The following is a 23,758-nucleotide window of genomic DNA, read 5'->3' as shown; positions in this document are numbered from 1 at the left end:
AAAAAAGCAAGCCACACATAAAAATCCACCCATAGAAATCTTAAAATCTTATCATGGACGATTGGGAACAATTTGATAATTGTCATAGTATCAGTAACAGACAGTAGACCAAGTGAAGCTATGCCAACATTATGCCAAAATGATTCCGGTTCGCTGGTAATATATGTTATGTTCCAAGAGTATTGGGAACATTACAGGCAGTGCGAATAAACAAGATATGGCGCGATAGCTTCGTTCACGCTTCGTTTAAACAACTGCAGAACGGTATCTAAGATCAGCTTAAAGATAGGTGTAAAACAAGCTGACGCTGATAACGGTTGTTACTACGTCAGAAAATCCCAGACAAGTACAGTCAACAGAACAATATTATTTATATTTCAATCGTAAAAGTTGGAAGCCGAATACACATATGTTTTGGAACAAAAATTAGCTTGAGATCTGAAATTATGAAATAAGAAGACCTTCATAACACTTGGAGTCTGGCATATGGCTATGTGTGAATGTGAATTTGCCTCTTGTCCTTTGCAATGATAATTAATATACTTTTGAGTGCTTTGGCATATAGTTCAAGTCATAGATTTTTGTATCAATACCTTTTACATTTTTGTTAGTACTGTGTCCATCTACAGTCCAAGGTGGATCACCATGTCCACAAAAATCTCTAAGTTTGAGATAACTGATTGACAGTCGGATTATTGATGCTTTGTCCAGTTGACTTGTAATAGCTGCCGGTAGTGGGAGGAGCTTGGCCAGCTCGTAGAATTCGTAATTTTCTTTCCCGCGCCGAGATCTAGCTGCGTCACGAGATTTCTCCTTTCGGATCTCCAGCACACTGTCAAAAAACAATAAGTAAATTTATTTTATCAATCAAACGATTTTGTTCTCATATCATTTTAATACTACAAATAATTGCAACTAAATATCTAACTGACAGCAGTGTCCCCACTATATTAAATCAAATGAAAAAAGCTTTTGTTTATGTTATGTTATTTTACTACATGTACATGGAAAATAAATAAATGTTGTAAACATGCCACATATAATATTACTGTACGTGTTTGGTCTACCACAAATAAACATCCAAGTGAGATTACAATAATGCTATGTAAAAAGTTAAAACAAATTTTCCTTCTTTTTATATTTATTTTACTGAATGTATGATATGGCAATCTGTTCTTTTGAATATATTCCAATATTTTTATGACTAGTATTTTAATTCATATAGTTATCTGGCCGTCAATTTGGATAGTGTTCTGACTCAAATAATCAGAGTGATTGCTCAATTCAAATGTCTATGTTTGAATAAATACATGTATAGTTACAAAATACAAAGTAAAGCAAAATATTTAACTTGAATTTAAAATCACTCAACTATTGACACTTTATTGTCATGTTGATAATTAAAGGCAACTGCTGTACAAATTGATTGTTTTCAAAAAATAATTAAACCCTATGAAAACGAAAAACTTAATTTTACCATATAAATCTTGTCTTAAAACTGTAGGGTTTTAGATTGTTGATGCGATTTGCATAATCAAATAATGTCCTTCATTACATCCCCGCCTTAAACTGATGATGAATAATAGATTGAATTATAAGGCAGTTTTGACGTACAGAAAACACAAGGATTATTCACAATCAACACAGAATGATAGCAGATAGACTGCTGGGGTAGGCCAAGACGGAAAAGGAACAGCAACGCATTTGGAAATGAAATTAGTTATGTTTTACTCACACAAAGTAAATCATATAACCTATCGGGAATGGAACTGCCCAAAGTAAATACAAATAATTCTGACTGTGAATACAAAATTAACTCAATTTCGTTTGATTGCTATGACTTCTTTTTGTGGATTATTATAACGGAAAACCGTACTATTAAAAAACAAAATACAAATTTATTCAACAATACTCAAGGGGGGCAGTAAACAGGCTTTTGTCCGGATGTGTTATTTTTGTAACCTGATTAGGTTAGACGTATTTCAAAGAACATTAGACATTTTCTTTGCCCGAACAATCGGAGACTGAATGAGGAGTGTGTGGGGGTTAATTTCATTTAATTTTCTGTGTTATCGGCGCCTTTGGCGTTCCTTTAGCGCTCGTGCTCCCGTTGTTCGATTAAAGGAACAAACTCTACTATGTCAGTACTGTGTCAATAACACTCAAAATGTTTTCAGCGGCAGGTTGGAACATCATTTACGATGGACCATACTAGATAAAGTTCCACTGTTACCAGTATAATTGAGTTAATTGACATTATTTGGCGGAAAATTTAATACATTTCATCACCATGGAGCGTGTAAACTCGACAGAAAAAAGTATCATCTATTTCAGTTTGTACAAAACAAATCAAATGTTTTATCAACATTTGTACATAATGCATCATCTCCAATACATGTACATATAGTTGTGAACGTTAGATAGGGAAAAAAAGGGACAGTCAATATTTAGGTGATTTTTTTTTGTTGATAATTTTACCAAAGTAAAGACTTTGCAAATTGTAAGAGAAATAAAATGAATTTAAAATAAAATATTAAATGGAAAATGGAAACTGGACAAGTTAATTTAAGAAATTCAGCAAGTTATGGGTTCATAGGAACACAGGGGGAAACATATTAAGCTTTAATGTATCGCTTTTTGTAAAGCCCAAAAGTTTTATAACAAGAAGTCTCTGTTTCTCTTCTTTAAAATAAAAGAGTTTCTTTTGTAAAAAAACACAAGAATATTTTTATATACTCGTATATTTTGTTACTGTAAAATGATGAGCTAAATTATGAATATTTATATTGCTATCAGAATCGAAAAAAATGAATACTAAACAAAAAGAAATGTTTGATATAAATGCATGGTAGATATATAAGCTCCCTAACGTGTTGGATTTGGTGTTATTTGTAACAGAAACAGTACCATTGTTTTATATAATTAATCGATTTAATTACTCTATTATGAGCGGTATAATGCTTATAAAAGAATGTTCCGTCTTATATGTAAATTTATTTTTAGAAATTACATATTAAGAAGTTTATATGATGCAAAGTTTTGTCATGGCAATGATGTATTAATATTAATTGCGTATATATTCAGTTTTGTTACTAATTGTAACTAATTATTCACATTTATCGCCAGAATATCTGAATGTAGATAGAATTATATGCGTGTTCATATTTTCATGATTTTAGGTAATAATTATGTAATATACCTTTCAGATATAGCATTTTGCGAAGGAATCGTGTCACATTTTAGAATATTCGGACAGATTTTATAACCAGGAAGTAAGTGTCTAATTGTAGCACGTGCGATTGCAATTAAGATTTACCTAATCTTCTAGCACAACTGCATTCATCCTTGATTCATACATGATAGGAATATATTAGTTAAAATCATAGCATATCTCCTATCTTATAATTGTTTTGTTGAAACAGAGCAAGGAAAGGGAATAATAATCTAATGCGACAAATTGGTGCAAATACAATTTCAAATTAATTCATTTCTTTTATGCAAATGTTGGTCAAAATATTAACGTTTAAATTATGCTTAATTAGCGTTTCATTAGATAGCACAAACTAAATGTATATTGTGAATTTTTTCGTTTAGAATTTTCTATTTTGTAACCAAATAATTCAATTATTGCACCTATAATGGTCAATCACTAATGCAAAGATATCATCACAGCGTGAATTCAAAGACACCATTACATTTAAAAGATATTGCTAAGGAAAATATATCCTAGACAAATGTAATGGGAGATGTGTAAGTAATAACTAATCTGAGCGGGCACTTCGACACTTCATGTAAACTCTGTTTATTTTCATAGCTACCAAGAAGAGGAAACAAAAAACCCGGATGTTTGATCTAAGTATTTAGTAACGATAACTGACAGCTGGAAAATGTAAAATAAATAGTACATAACTAATTAAATAACAATATTTTAAAACAACTTTCAAAAATGAGATAAGGTTTTCATTAGCATTATACGTCATATGTAAATATAATTGTATAAAATGATAAGAAGTTTGTTTAAATTGAACTGTTTAAAAAGTTGATATACAGTTAATGGTAATTTGTCGTCATTTATTTGGTACTAGACTTCACTCATATTTATAGGGAGTACATTCAATCACCGTTAATTGTTCACCTATACTGGCGTTAATGTTGTACATTTTACATAGTTTTGTTAGACGGATGCATTGTCGGGCAAATTGACTTTGATGTATACAAATTAGTTTTCATTATTTAGAAACACATCTCAGCTTTAGATAATCATGAAATAAATGTTGCATTTTACTTGAACTCATTTATACATTTTCGAACTAGTTGTTTTAGGTGTGCTCCTTGCCATACATGCTCGATTTCTCCAAAATGAAATGTTTGTTACGTTAACTTTAACTTACATCATAGCTGTAGTCGGTCCCCTTTTCCCCATGTTACAAGTATATGTTATTATTTTAGAAATAACCTCATTGAATACAATAACTTAAACCGTAATGCCACGCTGCTTTGCATGTAAATATGATATGACACCACATTATAACCAACTTCTCCAGGAGACTGGGAATTATGATAAAACAGTATTGACAACACATAACGGGTGAGCTGATACGGTCATCACATAGTATTGAAGGACTTACGTGATCTTTCTATCCGAACGTGTCACATTAAATAAATTGAACATGGCAATGGAGAGGACATGGTGATAAGGACGTGTTAGTTTAATACAATAGATAATCAACATAATCAACTCTTAGCGTTCTTTTAAAGATAATGACATTTAGTGATGACTTACTTTCATTACCATAACACAATCATTTAGACTATTCACAAATTTTAGGGTGGTTGGAGATGATGGTGTTGGTATAAAAACCCTCAGAACATATATATATGAACAATATATAAATGATTGTTATGTTTAAAAGAATTTTATCATTTCTCATTAATGGTGATATGAAATAATATATGGTGTGCTGGATGATTATTCATTAATTTAAAAACAAAACAAAATTATTTTGAAAATAACGGATGCTTAGGTCAATAAATACCAATTAAAACAATATTTTTTAGAAAGAACCCCATAAAACTTATCTCACAAAGTAATTAATGAAACAACAATATGAAATAATGTACATTTATATATTAGAATGCATAGGACTGAAATAAATCAAATTGCAATTAGCATGGATACATATATGAGCCGCGTCATGACAAAACCAAGATAATGGGTTTGCGACCAGCATGGATCCAGACCAGCCTGCGCATCCGCGCAGTCTGATCAGGATCCATGCTGTTCGCTATCAGTTTCTCTACTTGTAATAGGGTTTGTAAGCGAACAGCATGGATCCTGATCTGGATCCATGCTGGTCGCAAACCCATTATCTTGGTTTTGTCATGTCGCGGCTCATATATTAGTTTCATAAGTTGTTATGAATTCTTTTGGAATAATGAGTAGGTTGTTATATTTGACTAACACAGATCAGTTCTGATGTATTACTTCCTTTAATGTCTAAATTATACATAATCAATTGACCTACACTTTTATGCTGTACATTAACGTGTTTGACAAACTTCATGATCCATGCAGATTTAGGAGGAAAACTTATATATCTCTTGTTTTTGTTTTTGTTTATTATTATTATTATTGTTGTTGTTGTTGGTGGTGGTGGTGTTGTTGTTGTTGCTGGTGTTGTTGTTGCTGCTGCTTTGTTGCTTTTGCTGCTGATGCTGCAGAGCCTGCAACATTTTCAATTTGCCGTTTTGGACTTTCTTTAAGGACTTCGCTTTTCTCTATTTCCACATAAATTTAGTGTTCGGGAGGAAACACTGTATTGTGGAGAGCAGACAAAGTTGCTATCGGACCTATCTATAGTCAAGTTTCATGCCAAAATATCTTGGCTCTAAACTTTTAGCTTTGGCTACACCAGATATGATTTAAAAAAATTCTTTAATATTTGAAAATAGGCAGATATAATTTAACTGATAGAGAAACTCAAGTTAATATGTCGTTTATATACACTAATTTATTGATTTTTTTATTTAGTGCTTAGATTTATTTATTTATTTATTTATTATCAAAATTAATTAATTGAGTTTCTTATTATGCGGTTTCTATATTTGATTTTTTTACGCCTTCCTCCTATATGTGGTAGTGTTTATTATAAGAACGTTTTTAGTTAATAAAGAAAAAAATCAATCAATGTTTGGGACACAAAAAAAATATCAAGTTATCCGGATTAACTTTGGTCTATTTAAGAAACCGTCTGAGCTTCACATCAGTTTATAATGTGTGAATTCATTTCACACCAATATGCTTCTTTATATCTTATGAATAGATGATAGACCGAGCGTCAAGCCATCTGAACACATATAATTACATATAGGAAGGTTAAAAAACTAAATTTCTTTAATCGTTAAACTGTTGATAGTAGTGAAATGAAGCTTACAAGTTGTATGCTGTTAGATTTAATCTCTTTCAAAGTATGTGCAACACCTTAAAACACCTTAATCAAAACGTTGCATAATAGTTCTAATTCCTAAAGAAATCATACTTGCAATAAAGATTAAATTACAATTTTAATACTATATGAAATGATGTGAAAATAATATATTTTGGTTAAATGAATCAAGAATAATAAAATTAGAACTGCGAGTCTTCAAGCATGATGTCAGGTCACAGGCCATGAAAAACAGATGAAAATGCAAACATATTAATAAGAATTTGAATTGCAAAGGCATGTACTCTATTTTGAGAAAGTTTATCCCGTATTTAAATTTTGATAGATTTTTCAGTACATGTATTTCCTTATGCAGAAATGAATAGATTTTTATTCTGTAGTGTTGGTAGATGTATAAGCGTTATAGATTTTATATCACCTTTTTCATGAATCATAATTATCTTGTTTCTTATCATTTAAAGAAGCAATATTCGTGAAGTTTAAATTTTGCTAATGTGTAATCAGGCCGAATCTTGATTTCTCCGTTTAGCAATCAGTAAAGAGAATCCAAAAATCTATACCCACCCATTCAGCAACTAGAAAAAAGCATGATATCATTCATGGATTCGAGTTATACGTTTAGTTAACAGAAAGCCAATTGTATTGTTGACATGTCAATATTTATTTTTAAGGTAACAAACCTAGAACGTTTGAGTTGCAAAAGAAAATGTGCGAAATTTTGTATATTTATTCCACGATGCAAAACATTGACATATTTGGTATCAAATTTGCAAAAACATATTTTTTACACACTGGTTTACTTTGATTAAAATATGATAATTGTCAGTATAACTTCTCTCACGCCCCCTAGCACCGGCTTAGGCGGTCGACTCGAATGGCGTTCAGTTCATGTATCTTAGTATCCAAAGGCAAACATTCAATTTTAAAACGCAAGTTTTATCATTTTTACTTAAAAAAGGTTATTATAATAATCATATGTCAATGCAAAAATAAATAAAAATCACAATTAGTCAATACGTTTTGTTCCAAATTTTGATACCAAATATGCCGACAGTTATAATGAATTTCCCTGCAACCAACTGACACTATCGTTTGCAACATATCGTAGAATCTCGCTGAAATTTATTGGATTTCCAATGGCCCGTATCAAAGTACAGTGTATTGATTTTTCAAAATTTTAATCCATAAAAGAATGGTAAGTGCGAATGATTCTGCCAAATTAAACATATTTTAAATGAAATAGAAATGTCGAACATATGGATTAATCAAGAACATATAACAATCAATTTTCAACAAATTAAGAACAGAATACTGGACATTTACAAGCAAGAATGGTATAGCAATATAAGAAATTCTAGTAGACTGTCGTCATACAGCATCTACAAACGCTCATTCGAAACTGAAGAATATCTTCATAAAGTTAACATAAACAAATTTCGATTATCACTTACAAAATTTAGATTGTCACCCCTAAACCTAGCAATAGAAACGGGTCGATACCAAAACGTAGCGCGAGAAAACAGACTATGTACGAATTGCAATGTAAATTTGATAGAAAATGAATTTCATTTTTTGCTAGTTAGTTTACGTCGCAAATACTTAAAACCATACTATTGTCGCTGGCGATCAATTTATAAATTTGAAAAACTAATGTCTACAACAAACACGCAAATGCAAAATGTTTGTATTTTTCATTTTAAGAAAGAACTGACAACATTTAGTATATTAAATTTATTCAGTTGTCAAAATGTTTGTATTTTTCATTTAAAGAAAGAACTGACAACAGTAAGTATTTTGTCAAAATTTTTGTATTTTTGACAACAGTAAGTATCTTAAATTTATTCACTTGTCAAAATTTTTGTATTTTTCATTTAAAGAAAGAACTGACAACAGTTAATATCTTTTAAAATTTTTGTATTTTCCATTTAAAGAAATAACTGACAACAGTTTTGTAGCACCAAGAACTTCTTTCTGTAAAACATTTCACTTTTTAAGGCCTTTATATTATGTATCATGTTCTTCCATTACAAGAATAGATAACAGGAACTTAAATTTATTCAAATTTTGTAGCACCAAGAACTTTCTCTGAAAAATATTCAAATTCGTTAAGGTCTTAATATTACATTGTATATATCATGTTCTTCCATTACATGATTGTATTGGCTATAAATGTGTATTGCCATTTTATGCCAAATAAAGAATATGTTATGTTATGTTATGTTATGTTATATAATGTATGCGTATAAAATAATACAATATCCTTTATCGAGTGATAAATGTAATTCTTAATATCAGATACCTTTAAAGTTATAAGCTTTTTGAAGTATAGTAAGGTTACTGTGAATTGTAATTAATATTGACTGATGTATTAAATACTCATCTGTAGTATATAAACATGTATATGTACGCTGAAGTTACATTAATGTATAATTCAAATGATGAAAAATAAGTTAAAATATTTGAAAGTTGATACAGTTTCCAAATTTTTACAGTGTTTGAATAGGTCATCAACATTCGTGATAATGTTGTATTATAACTGATATTTAAATGACAAGTTTTTAAATAAAAAATATATATTCACTTTACAAAAAAGTAAATGACAGATATTTCTGGAGATGTGGTCAACCAAAGATGGATTGATATATCGTTTAATTAATAACTGATATGAAATATTTTGTGTTTATTAATTGATATATATGTCATCATGCTTGGTCCAACATGATAATTCAATGAGGACAATTCATATGATTATTGTTGATATTTTAAAATATAATTTATGAACAAGAATTATAGTCATAGATATGAGACAAGCTTTTTTAAACATTACATAATTTATTTAATCATGTCGAATATTTGCACAATGAACATACAAGTTTGATACCATTCGTAATTTAAATAAAAAAAACTAAATAAAAAATACAAACATTCTTTCATAGAGCTGGTAAGGTGTCCAGATGTCAAATTTTAATTTGAAGACGTATACGTAACAATGATGACTGTGCAAAAGCAAACAAGGCTTTACATGTGTTCTTTAATTAGAATTGTTTATCAACTTGTTATTTAGATGGTATTTACTGTATAGATTGTGGCTAATATTTGTTTTGGTGTTTGTGTATCTAGACTGAAATCAAGAAAATTCCCCTCCTCAGTAAACTCAGCATGCGTCAAATAAATTAATGGAATTTCTAAATTCATGAAACTTTCGTGTCAATTCATGCTTTACATTTTATTTGTGATAACTTTGTTTTCAAATTAAAAATTAAATATTGTATGTAAAAACCTAACTTAAGCTTTGAATGTAGATCTCACTTTTTATTTAATTTCGACATATTTTGGATGACAATGCAGATGAAAACTTTTCTTGTTTTCACAAAAAAAGGTTTTTGGTAAACAGGTCAAGTCGGAATCTTACTATTAAGAAGATAGGATATTATGATATTCCATTACAATGTTTATACTTTAATTTATTAAAAGTATCTCCTTGTCAACGACAATTATTACACGTTACATACTTAATACCTTGCATTGTATATCAGATAGCACAAACTTAATGAAAATCGAGTAGAAAGTTGATAATTGACTACACTGTACACAGTTACAGTTACACTCATATAAAATGCGATAATTAATTAATTACAAAGGAAGTTTACAATTTTCATGTTTCTTCCGCTTTATATAACTTACTTTTTATATTAAACGACACAATTCTGTGTGTAATTTCAGTGCTATATACACACAATTCAGAACATGGTATTTTTTATATTTAAAAAATAGCTAGGGCCTCTGTCATCGTCTTAAGTAGACAACGCGTTAGCTACATGCATAGTGCAGACGATCAAATTACGTAACACAGAAGTACAATATACATAGCTGTGTGCACAATGTATGCAATATCTAAGGCAAACTAATGTGTATCGTATGCAAAGATTATAACAAATATAGGTCACTCACCGCCCACCGACGTTTGGTAGTCCTTCCGTTGGGTCCAGCCCTAAATCCTTTGACCTGTAACAAAATTAAATCAGGAAGTTAGAGTCTATCATAAACATACATCAAAGTACTATTTTCCTACTGCCAGGTTTAATCGTTGTTTTGTTGATTCATCCTTTAGCATAAAACTAGCGAGTTATCGGTGAACAAATCTTAATATTAAATGTTAAAGTACCTACCTTATTTTCTCGCCGTCTACTTGAGTCATTTGAAATATTAAGATATCACACATTCCCTTTTCATCATGTCTAACTCCATGCTTTATTCGTCAACTAACACATTTAATTTGAGTATGATGTATGACTTCTTATTACATTTAAAATGCATGTTTTAACGTTGAATTTGTCGTAGGCCCTAGAACCGTGAAGAGGTATTAACTGGGTGTCTTTTTATTGAGGTTCTTAACAGGGGTACTTTACATAAACTTTTAATTCATTTTAAATTTTTTAAGTGTACTAAAATAGACTTAAACGTGAATAATTTATAATGAACTTCCCCTCTGTAGACAGACGTTATAAAGGTGCGTTCGTCAGATATAAGTTAAAGTACTTAATAAACTTGTATAGTGGAATCGTTGGTATCACATTGAAAATATTTGTCTGTATTTGATAAGTCTGAGAAAGTTACATATTGTTAGGGTTAAAGGTCAATAGTTAAGTTCGTCACTTGTGATAATTGAACAATATTTAACTTGTCTCTGACGATTTGTCAGGTAATAAATGCAGGTTAAAATTGTGTATTTAGAATAATGATAGAAAAGAAAAATGAGAAAGCGAATTAGCACATAATATTACGTGCATATGATTAAGTGAATGAAAATTAATGCTAAGAAAACCATGATTTAGAAAAAAGTGCCTGCTGCTCCTAAACGTGACTGACATAAAAAATAATAAAAATATTTTTGTTTAAATTTTTACTGTTATAAGATATGTCGATTGTTTTTTGTCGTTTTCACAATTAGACAAATGAAATTTTAAGCAACAATTTAATGCACATGCGTGAACCAATATACCATCATTATCATTTACTACATCACTGAATAAACTAAATTCTAACATGATTCTTTTAACTTCTTATTTTCTTTAAGAGATACTTATGTAATAGAAAGAGCATCGAAACACGAGGCTATCTGATTGTACGAGGGGGCGTAGCCCTCGAGTATAAATCAGATTGCCGAGTGTTTTGATGTTCTTTCTCTTTTGTATCATAGTCAAAGATAAAACACGTTACCTGATGCCACAATATGAAACCCCAGAAAAAAGTAACCAATGAACGATCATCTGAATATGATATTTCCATCGACATCCCTTTCTCTGTCGTCACAATATGTAAACCCCAGGTCTGGAGTATGGGTAACTAATACCTGCACTCCAGTTAACGCGCTGTGCATGTATATGTATACGATTTAACTATGTCACATTTTCAACAGAAAGGTCCCCAAACTATGATACCAATACAATATACAGCACCCTGTTTTTATAAAAGACCTTTTACACTTCATACGACGCCAGGGATTTCACGAATCAACGCAGTAGGCGTCAAGAAAATTACTTTCCTAACATATTTCAAATGAGCATGTTAGAAAAGAAAAAAACAATATTTTTTTTGCATTATCATAAAGATTTTCACCTATAGCCGATGTTGGATTGTATTATTAATTATTGTCTTGCTGTTATTATTCAACCACGCCCTGAAGGTTAATATTTATTTCAAACTGATTAATATAGTTCATCGCTCGTAAGGATTTACTTTTTATACAATTTCTACAAAACCATTAGTTGGACATCATTGGCTTATTATAAAAAAGTGTATGCTATTCTACCAGAAGCTTATAAATTATGTGTATAATCTAGTTAAACAACTACTGTTTCTATGAAAATAAAAAACTTGAATCCTAGCACACGGTGGCTTGAATGACGTTCGCGAATAACCAAATCTTTCTAAACAGATGATGATAATGTGAAATACGAGACAAGAATGCCAAAGTTGCAGAATAAAAATCTTGGAACTGGTGGTAATTCAAGAATATAAAGATAATAGTTATATCAGAAGTCTATTTTATCAAGCAGAACTTCTTATATTGCTGTTTTGTTTTTCTTTGTACTTTCAAAAGTAATGTTTTTGATAAAAAAGAATGTCCGTCCATATTGAACAGAACAAAATTAGAATATAAAACATAAGAGTTTCTTGTCTTCGATTTAACATTATTATTTCACGACACGATCATTTGATTTTATGCACTTGATACTGTAGATGTTTCAGCTAAGTTAGGAATTTTATAATGTCATCATATCTCGCGACAGTTAGGCTGTTTAACAATAGGGGAAAACAAGAAATGAACTGACCATACAAAAATTGATTTTGAATAATTTTCATCTTGCTTTATTATACAAAGAAACCCATAAGTTAAACATAGACCGTGTATCGGGCATTTGAAAAATATCACTTGATGTAGCTCTAGTTTAAAGATAGAATTATATACCTTTTTAACATAAACATATTTTCTAAATTTTTGTCTGAAAAAAAAACAAAAAAAAAACAAAAAAACAAAAACAAGACAAACAAAAAACAAACAAACAATTACACGATTGATTCAGGCACACGTAATCTTAACGGACTTTTTGGACTTATATGCAGAAAAGAGTAAAATGGTATTCTACTTAAATTAAATTTTAAGTTGTAAGAAAAATATAAGACAACTTTGACTGGATATACATGTACGATATAACGGTGAGATTATAGATGGCCTGAAATGAATAACGTTCAATATGAATGAATTTGAATATAACCGTCAACATATTGCAGTTAATTATTGTAATAAAAGCTTCGTCAAGTATAATGTTCAAATCTTAATTATTTTATAACTATACAAATATAGTTTCATTGCAAATGAAGTAACAGAAATTTAAATACAATTACTTTGAAGGAAAACATTTTGTGTAATTTTAAAGCCCTACCACTAATTATAATTCACGTGTAAGCGTTGTTGGTATTTTCATTCAGATTTCCGAGCGTAATTTAGGCCAATATTGTTCATTTAGCACCAACATGCATGTTAAGTTATGAATGAAATTATTCTGCCTCCTCTTTATTGTTTCCCTTCTTTTTATGAGGGATTATTATACCTTGACAAGTTAAAATTTCTTCACTTTAATATGTTAATGCTAGCGATTCATTATATTTAAAGTATGTACTGCAGTAATTAATAAAGGAAGTGAAATGCAAATATTTAATGTAATTGCTACTTTTGCAATTAATTATGCAGTAAAACTATAATCGATGCCTTTTATTTTTCAGATACGATCGACGATTGTTTAAAATTAAAATACAATTAGACTAAGTAGATATGAAGAGCAATCCATTCATTAATATACATTAATGTACCTTCATTTATTATTATACAACATAAATTAGGTTCATCTATTCAACTTTTGCTACAAATAATGTCTGCATGGGATTCAAAATGATTTGCAATAATGACTGTTTATGTCCGTGAACACAAATGTTTGTTGGCTACATATGTGCAATATACCTTTTATATACTATTTGATATTTAAACTTTGTCAGTGTGAAAACTTGTGAAATGAATTTGCCATTTTTTAAATTTGAAACGGCCATTTGTGTTTACCACCCCGCCCACTCCCACTAGTTAGCCATGTTCTATACCTTAAAGATTATACTCCAGCCTTGTTCTTAACCTTAAGGATCCCACGCCCGCTCTCACATGTGTTCTTCACCTTTAAGATCACGCACAGTCTCTCACAGCTTAGCCTTGCACTTTAGGATAACTTGCTAGCACTCACAGGTTAGCCTTAAGGATCATACGTCAGCCTTGTTCTATACCTCTAGAATCACACGCTCTCTCTCTCTCTCTCACACAGATTAGCCTTGCACTATACCTTATAGGATCACACGCCCGCTCTCAAAGAACAGCCTTGTCCTATATTTTTAGAATCGCACGCCCTCTTTCACTGCTTAGCCTTGCACTGTACCTTTGTGATCAGTAAGTCATTATTGCCGCTGGCGGCAAGAAAAGGTTATCAAGTGTCTCACATTGAATGAATATTTCCCTTTAATGATCGACAATGTGCTGATCAACCTTGCATATAATTAAAACTGAAAACTAATAAAGGTCTTTCAAAGTTTACTAGAACGTCACTTTAAAATCACACTTTAACCTTATATGATTTTTGTAAACATTGTTACATTATAAAAAAATTATTATTAATTATAAAATAACAGGCAATCACATAAAAATCAAAATATTGACCAAAGATTAAGCACATTTTAATGGATTTTCTAGGATTATTACTTCGTATGAATTTATATAGTAAAATACTGACTAGATATAATTCTTGCACATTTAATTGTCTTTAAATGATAGCCTTTTTGGTTTTTCAAGACATGATATGCTAACAATTCATAGCAAATATTTCAATTACAAGAGTACACCAATTTTTACGACATAACTAAAATATCTATACTCTGAATTTATTTGTGATTGTAATGATAAGAATTTTACACGAACATGTGAATTACAATTGTAATTTCAACAAATCTTATGCTAATTAGTTTTACAAATTCAAATTAATTAATACAATTGCAACAGGCTTCAAATGATTTCACTCATATTTGGTGCATGTTACAGATAAATGCATTAACCATGAAATCAAGACTATATACCGGTACATTTATTTATATTTTGTATACGTTAAATGAAAGAAAACTATATATGAGCCGCGACATGACAAAACAAACATAATGGGTTTGCGACCAGCCTGGATCCAGACCAGTTTGCGCATCCGCGCAGTCTGATCAGGATCCATGCTGTTCGCTTACTAACCCTATTACAAGTAGAGAAACTGATAGCGAACAGCATGGGTTCTGATCAGACTGCGCGGATGCGCAGGCTGGTCTGGATCCATGCTGGTTGCAAACGCATTATGTTGGTTTTGTCATGGCACGGCTCATATATTTTTTAAGCAAAGAATTTAAAATGTAAAGGCGATGATCGGATAGATACACGCATTATCTCTAAATTCTATTACAATAAGAGTACAAATAAATGATTACCACGTTAAATTATCATAGATAGACATGTCCATCTTTTTATCTCGACAAAACCATCCATCATTTTCAGGATTTTTTTCCACATGAATACTGACTGAACTTATAAACAGGACAGACCATGATGAGTTGGCGCTGGTCTCATGGGTAGAGTCATTTGCCGCCGGCGGGGTAAAGGGTTAATGTATATCTATATAGGTACATTTAGTATCAATATTCATGAGAAAAACAGAATGAAAGTGATGATGTATTATATCAATAACAATTCTATATTGTTATCAGGAAATTATTCGAACATGAAATTAAGATCGGTTCTTTGATACAATAGCTAAATTGAGGCAGTTGTGCTTCTTACCATTATAATAGCTTACTGTTTAACTTAAAGACAACGTGATAATAATCTATAAAAGATATTGCTTCAAGGAACATTTATTGGCTATAAGCTTACAAAACATACTTTAATTTAGGATTAAACAAAGTACGATATAAATGACGTGCACTTGTAACAGTAAAATTACTTCACACAAAAAATACTACCATATAATGAGTTATGAACATTCTGCGTTTTTACCATATGCTATTCCAATATAAAACGTTATTTGATCCAGTCTCGCTTTCATTTTCCAAGTAAAATACCATATCTTAACCTTTATATCATTTTCTGACCAAAAGAACGTTATCAAATTTACTTTGTACTCGGATAAACAAAGCTCTGCTCAAGTAATGGAAAAAAAATAATGTGAAACACGGAGCTAAATATACATTGTTAAGAACATTACTGATTCTACTGGAATCGTACAATGTACAGCTGTATCTACAACCAGTATTCTACTCAAACAATGCATAATGAACTCATCACTGACAATAAAGAATTTTTTAGAAATATTTCTGCAAATAATTAACAAAAAGAAAGATAATGATATGTTTATGTATGTGTACTTACCACAAAGCACAGGATTGATCAAAAGAAAATGGCTTTGGTTTTCCGGGGAGTCCACGCATAGCCTCCTCTCTGTAAAAAATGTGCAGAGATAGTGTTTAAAATAATCTTAATGATATGAAATTACCTACGACCGGTCTTAAAAATAATAACATTGTGCAATATTTTCATTTTCGTTCTCATCATTTTTAAACAGTTGAAACGCGAAAAAGAGCTTTTATGAAATATTGTTTTGGAACTTATTATTTTCATTTAAATTTTGTAATGAGTAAGTATTAAAAGTAAACGTTTACTTATACGTACATTTATGAACTATTTTCTTTTTTTAAATCAGCGAATGACACGTGTTAAATCATTGTTTTTGATGATGACTATTGTTTGAAGATTGATGATTAAGATTCTGATTTGATCATTTATTTGGCTATTTTCTTGTCCTTAATTTAAATATTTAATCAACCGGTGTTGGGGTTGGGATAGAGCACCATTTGTGAATATCAATCCGAATCTTTGATAATGTTTCTTATTTTAATGGCATTGTTCTACGAAATATCCGGCCAATTATTACCGTCTGAAAAAAAACATCACACTGTAAACAACAGGGGTGGGGTAGGGCATTCTGTCGTTTGCGACAGACTATGTTATTTCTAAACAAGTTAGGAGATATGGTTAAATACCAGAAGGAAGACAACAAAGATAGTTTGTTATACACTGATATAATAATGAAATTAATGGGCCATTCTATTCAAGTTAAGTGGTATCTCTTTGACTCTCCTTCCAAACTTTCTGTTCTGATTGAATTACACAAGACGTTATCTTTTGAAATATGCATTGAGGTGGGATGTTGGTTATTTAACTGAACGCTGATGGTGATGCATGCCAAAAATTAACTTCATAATTTTATGTACTCTATCAAACTGAGATTGACAATGGTATTTTATTTCCGGAAATTTTTTAACAAAAAATATGTTTGATTCTCTGATAACGAAACTAAAAAATATCAGCATTTCTTAACTATGTAAGATCTCCAAAAATGTGTTAATATATTTAAATGCACCACTAAAAGTTATTAAAAAAATTCAAAACACAATAAAGTTTCAAAATTAATATAATCTACTGTAAGACACAAAAGCAAAGATAAAGTTTTCTGACGTATGACGGTGTTTCAAAAACGATTACACATATTCTTAAAAATATGCAAAGTTTACACCTATAGTTTGTTTAGTAGTGTTAAAGCATTGAGCGATGTTGACATAAACGTGTTTAGTGACATAAAATAAAATACAAATAGTACATTGTCATCATATAAAATACTTTGACCGAAGAGAAGCATTTCTTTATTTTGAAAATAATTTAGAATGTATTTATTCGCTACATTGATTTATCACCAAATTATACGAAACCAAGAAAGGAAACAAAATTGATTTGATGAAATGCAATATTTCAAACTGCAAGTATAACATATAATAATTTATATATCTTTATAAAGAAACAGTTTATCCATCTCATTAATCGTATTGAAATATTCACCACATTAACAAAGAGCATACTTGCATCAGTCAATACAGAAAAAAATAACATATACAAAATAATTCAGAGTCTGTGATTTATTCTCCCATTACAAACGGCCATATCTTTGAAATGAATTCAATTGTAATGGACAACAGTGCATCTATTTCTGCGTCTTGTAGTTGTCTATCAAAACACATTTGTCCTGACAGAAGTTATGTTAGCTAAAGAAGAAAAGTATAATGGTGCATGTCAAATAAATTATTTCTTTCAAGATATGATTATTAAACAACAAGCAATAACTTGTATCCTAAGTCCAAAGTTTATGTAATGGACATAAATTAACAGATAAAAGATATAAAACTAAAAAAGGGTACCAAATAAAATATACAACATTAGTGTCATATTAAATAACATTTACACTGTCATTACAGAAAACCGTGACGTTTAGAGATCTTTTAAAGGAGTTTTGTTGAATTCGCAAAAATATGACAAGATTGTAGACCATACATTTTGATAGATAGGCGGTAGTGGTATTTCAAAGCTAGTATATAACTGTGTTTGGTAATTTTTTTTAAGTGTCTGTCTAAGAATGTATGACCTGAAGGCTTCTGTTCGAAATTTGTGGTGTTAGTACAGGGATACACCTCATGTAATATCACAGATTTCCGCTTCAGTCAGTGTATTATTATTGTATTTGAACGGTGGTGTGACAATGGTACAGCAATGTCCATAACCAATCCTGTATGCAAGAGTCTATAGAACGATTGAAAATACATTAAAATTCTAGAAAGTCCCCAAAAGAGGACATCCGTACAGGGGTAAATAAGATAAAGTGTGTTCTAGGTTTGAGTCTGTTCGTAAAAAAATGGAAAGATAAGATTTTATTTGCACTTTTATCAATAAAACAAAAGTATATCTTTACCTTATCTTTAGAAAAACTCATTTTTCATTGAAACATTTAATAAATACATGTAGTTTTATTAGATGTGAACAGACCAATGGTGAAAAGTGATATAAAGACCAGGATAAACACACGGGTGACAATAAAATACAATATTTTGAAGAAACAGTATTCAACACCAATGTAAATTGTAGATAATTGCTTGACAATACAAACATGTTAATTAAAATGAAGTCCTATCGAAAACCTACTGCGCCGACGTATCCTATTTTTTTCGCCGTTTCAAATTTTAAAAATACAAATGTAAATATAGATCGTATAATGCTATCGATATACAAAATTTATATTAAAAATATAGTTATTATAAATTAGTAATTGATTAATTTTAAAAATATAAGTTTTAAAAAACTTAAAAGTGTACAATTTTTTATATTTATAATTATTTCATCGTGGTATTGTTTCTTCTTTCTGTTATCATTGTTTCCTTGCAGATTTTTGATAGTAATGTAAAATAAAATGATTTTTTTTCTATTCATTTGTAAAATAAAAGTTTGAAATGGGAAGAGAATAAGTTAGAAGAAAAAAGTTAAGTGTTTCTATTGACATGGAGTCCAGTGTATGTCAATTAATTTGTCATTTCTTTTTTATTTTTCGAACGTATATATGTGTATGTGTAACTGTCAGATTTTTTTTGCGGCACACTAAACAGAAAACAATATAATTATCATTTCTGATATCTATATCTTTCCTGGAACATTGGTTCTTCACATGAAACTTTATTTTTCGTTAAGTATATCTGTATCATCTTTATCACTGTAAGGTATAAACAACGTCTGCTTGTGTCTATAATTTGATTTACGCTGATTTGATGTGTTGGCAATGTAAGTTATTCACAAAACATTAGAAATTAGAAAAAAATCAAACTATAACTTTAAAGCTTTGTATTCAAATAATGAAATATTTATAAAAAAAAAACTTGAAAAGGGCGTCACGAAAACGTATATCGTCAAACAAAATTTACATACTCGACATGTATGTGAATATTACAAATTTTTATTACTAATTGAATTTCATGTATTTCATTCGTTTAAATTTCTGGTTCAAAATACATTGTATATATTTAAAAAAATCCACATTACTGCATTGTAGCATGCAAGAACAAAAAAATGTTTTGAAATGCTTAAAGAAAACAGACGGCTATGAGAAAGCTGTGATGTTTCTTTAAAGAATTAAATCAAAACCCCGGAACTTTGAATCTCTAAAATGTTTTTGAACATCTCAAGTGGCCATGAACAGTTATTGGCATCTATGTTGAGGCAAAGGTTCCAAGTTACATTATATGCACTTGTATATACATGTATGTAACAAAATCTGTTTGTGTTACATGAAAATACTGCAGCACCATTTTATAATTACATCATATAAACATAAATGTAAATATTATAATGATATACTCTCACTTTGTATCAGATAAGGACTGTTTTGTTGTTTTGTTGTCTTTCCTTTATGTTTTTGGGATAAAGGGTTGAACCACGCAAAACACGTTAATTCCTGGCGATGAATTTATGAAAACATTATGACAATAGAAGTAATGCTGTACGATGAACTTAATATTTATTAAAAGATAATCATATTTCATAGAAGTTATGATTTTGAAGTAATTAAAATATGGTATGATATTGAAATAGTACTAATTATACTTTTTTACAAAAATTCTAAATTAAATGTTACAACATTGTTGATAAACGACATTATAGACATATTTTAAGCTAGCAATAAATTCTGAATTAAATCACTTGTTACAATGATAAATAGAGAGTATGGTTTTATAGTAATTTCTAACTAGTATTTGTTTATTTTATTACCTATAATCATTAAACAGTGCCGGGTCTTTCATCATTATTTTAACATGTTGAGATTGTAGTCATACTTGGCTATTTTTTCTTAATTTTATTTAGATATATCGACATCGATTGGATAAAAAGATGAAAAGACATTTTGATGGAATAGAAATTGCAAGTTTTGTCAAGATACAATTGCTATGTCGTGCTTGTTATGATAGTATAATAGCTCATAGGATATTACATATATCGCGTGAATTAACTTATATTATACAGAATATCGAACGTTGTAAATATATATTGAACAAATAATTTTCTATTAACTACATAATATTAAAAGCATGTGTTGCACATGTTATCTTGGTATTAGAAAATTGCAAAGTAACATCTGTGACAAATATTTAAAAAATTTATGTTTTTAAGACTGAAACGTGTGATGATCTTAGCACAGAAGATGATATAGAATTTTTACAATATTTACTGCGCCTATATATATGTTATTTATCATAAGTTGTATTTGTAAAATTATCATATGTTTTAGAAATTATTAAAATAAACTGAGAATATCAGTCTATCTTATACTAACCTTATATCCAAGAAAGAAGCACCCATTGCAAAAGAAGGACTGTGAATTGGAGGTCGGAATAAATCCCAGTGAAAATAAGACTGTTCATTCATTTTTAATCGCGTTAAATGTTACAAAAAGACATCGAAATTGGAACTATTGTCTACCTCACATGATAGTATAACGGCATCTCAGCTAATAAATCCTTCATTTCATACTAATTTTATCAGCACTCTAAAATGAAAGGAGGAATAGCGGAGTGTCAAATAAGATGACCTGTTCTGCTTAAATCCTTAATTAGACATGTTTAAAGATTGATCAAATTACAAATGAGCCTTTGCAGCAGCCGACAAAAAACTATAAAACAAGATTTGCACGCTTTGTTCCTCAAAACGGATGGTGATTTAATCATTTTACGCACCGTTAACGCACTAGCCGCTATAGGAAGTATTTTTACACAAAATTCACACGAGTAATTTAAAGTAGAGCCGATGAGCCGTATTGGAAGTTACGTGATCAAGGAATCGGTCGATTTCAGTTCCCTCCCCCCGCGCGCAGCAGCCAATACCAGACAATATCGTAGGAAGCTCGTGAGCGTCTGGTTGCGTTATGACTGGTCTATAGATGAACCGAAACGCTCGAAAATACGTGACCTGTCGGTACACTACAGATATATTTTGATTTAAGGTAGTCATATGCTGTTTTTGCCGAATGGTATTTTCGCAACAACTTCGTAAATTTGACAAGCCGGTATAGAAAACATCTACAAATGTATCGGTTTGAAATAGCAAGAAGTTCTTTCTCGAAATAGATATATTTATCCACGTCGTTTGTTAAAATAATTTCTTTTAGCATATCACACCATCACTTTGTAGCGATACTTTAAAAACACCATTAAACAGTCTATTTTAATTGCCACTATTTATTTCGGTCGATTATCAGTATACGGCGGATGCTCCTATAAAACCATTCACAACACGGTGAAAGGACCCTTTCATATTCAGGTTAGGGTAACTTTCTCCTCCATTTTCAGTTGAGTCTCTTTTGAAATCATAATCTCTAAATTTATAATCCTTTAATTTAATATGATGAATTACTGAATAACTGATATTATAGAATAAATATATAACACACGTGTATAAACCGATGAATTCAATATTTCCATGTACTTGTATATATATATATATAATGATTTGCTAATGCAACAGATGTAAATATTGATAAAACTTTATAACTATCTGCAAACGAATGAACAATATCAAATAACGGTTCTGTTTAATCTTTCAAATATTAAAAAAAAAAATAACTGCGCTTTTTCATGGGTACATGTTGTATAACCGAAAATTTAAAACTGAGAAATATTATTCGAGTGAGTAATGATATTTTCGTTGTCTTTTATGTGTTATTTGATTCTAATAGAAAAAAACAACACATCTTATTTGAATGCTTGTTTCATCTTTTATGTTAATGTTTATTTACAATATTGTCTAATACTTCACTTAGTTCCAATGCTAACTCAACACTTCCTCATATATGGTTCAGTGTATTATAAAAGATAGATAAAATCATTCAAAAATGAGATTCGGTTAGGTACGCAGATTTCTATATTATTGACCGAGAAACTTTATATAAGTAACAAATAGTAATTACATTTGAAATTTACTATTCGTGATTGGTATTTTGACCGAAAAATACATTTAAATGTATAACTTGCAATAGCTAATGCCGAAAAAAACCCAACATTTTACACTTATAAATGGCTCATACTATTTGCGGGATTAGGATGTTGCAGACCGGATAATCATACAAATACGCAAGTATTCTACTTATAAACTAAAAAATGTTCTTTCAAAACAGTTACGAAATAAATTAGTGTAAATTGTAAAGCGTTGTAACTTGACATCAGTAAAATTGAATTTTATCATTATTTATTTTTAGGTTGCTAGCACCTTCGGTGGGCACATTTTCCATCACAGCCACCCTGAAGGCAGTCGAACGAGCTAAAACGTGCTCTTGTGGAAGAATGTCGGAGCATCGCCTACAAGAATTAATCCGTAATAATGTGTCGACCATGGGAAAAAAGAAGTAAAATTACGGATCGGACTGTGTTACTGACCGTGTATTAGACATTATTTTACAAAGTCTATTCACTTCATTGAACTTTTTGCTCATTTTACATAGATGTTATTCTCTGTTAAGATTTCAAATCTTTTTATTAAATGAAACTAGATTTATACGATATTTATATATTATGTACGGAATGCCGTTAGGGCCATCGCCTATGAATGTGTTGATCTAAAGCGCGATAGTCGATAGTACGATGGTGAAAACGCGAAATCACGAAACTACGATGGTGAAAACGCGTAAGCACGATGATGAAAACGCCATAGTACGATGATGAAATCGCGACAGTACGATACTACGATGATGAAAACGCGATAAACTATCGTGTTTTCACCATCGTACTGTCGCGTTTTCACCATCGTAGTTTCGTGATTT

General features: G+C 30.2%; 1 protein-coding gene across 3 annotated transcripts in view; it reads right to left on the bottom strand.

Annotated features, from left to right (window-relative positions):
* The window catches only part of LOC132714251 (protein trachealess-like), a 31,454-nt gene extending 9,649 nt beyond the window's left edge, over positions 1-21,805 (bottom strand). Inside the window, exons 1-4 of one of the 3 annotated variants that reach the window (XM_060697078.1) lie at positions 21,281-21,805; positions 16,447-16,515; positions 10,398-10,451; positions 594-832 (exon numbers count right to left, since the gene is read on the bottom strand). In XM_060697078.1, the coding sequence (XP_060553061.1) occupies positions 594-832; positions 10,398-10,451; positions 16,447-16,515; positions 21,281-21,372 (454 nt within the window). In that variant the 5' untranslated portion in view covers positions 21,373-21,805. Of the gene's footprint in view, positions 1-593; positions 833-10,397; positions 10,452-10,615; positions 10,833-16,446; positions 16,516-21,280 lie in introns of those variants that run through there. The other 2 variants (XM_060697077.1, XM_060697079.1) reach the window with 2 other exon arrangements.
* Positions 21,806-23,758: the final 1,953 nt, after the last annotated feature.

This window comes from Ruditapes philippinarum, unplaced genomic scaffold, assembly GCF_026571515.1.
Source record: "Ruditapes philippinarum isolate M1 unplaced genomic scaffold, ASM2657151v2 ctg35_1_1_1_1, whole genome shotgun sequence".
Lineage (NCBI taxonomy): Eukaryota > Metazoa > Mollusca > Bivalvia > Venerida > Veneridae > Ruditapes > Ruditapes philippinarum.
Note: the sequence above shows the minus strand (reverse complement) of the source record. Positions and strands in the feature narration are given on the sequence as shown.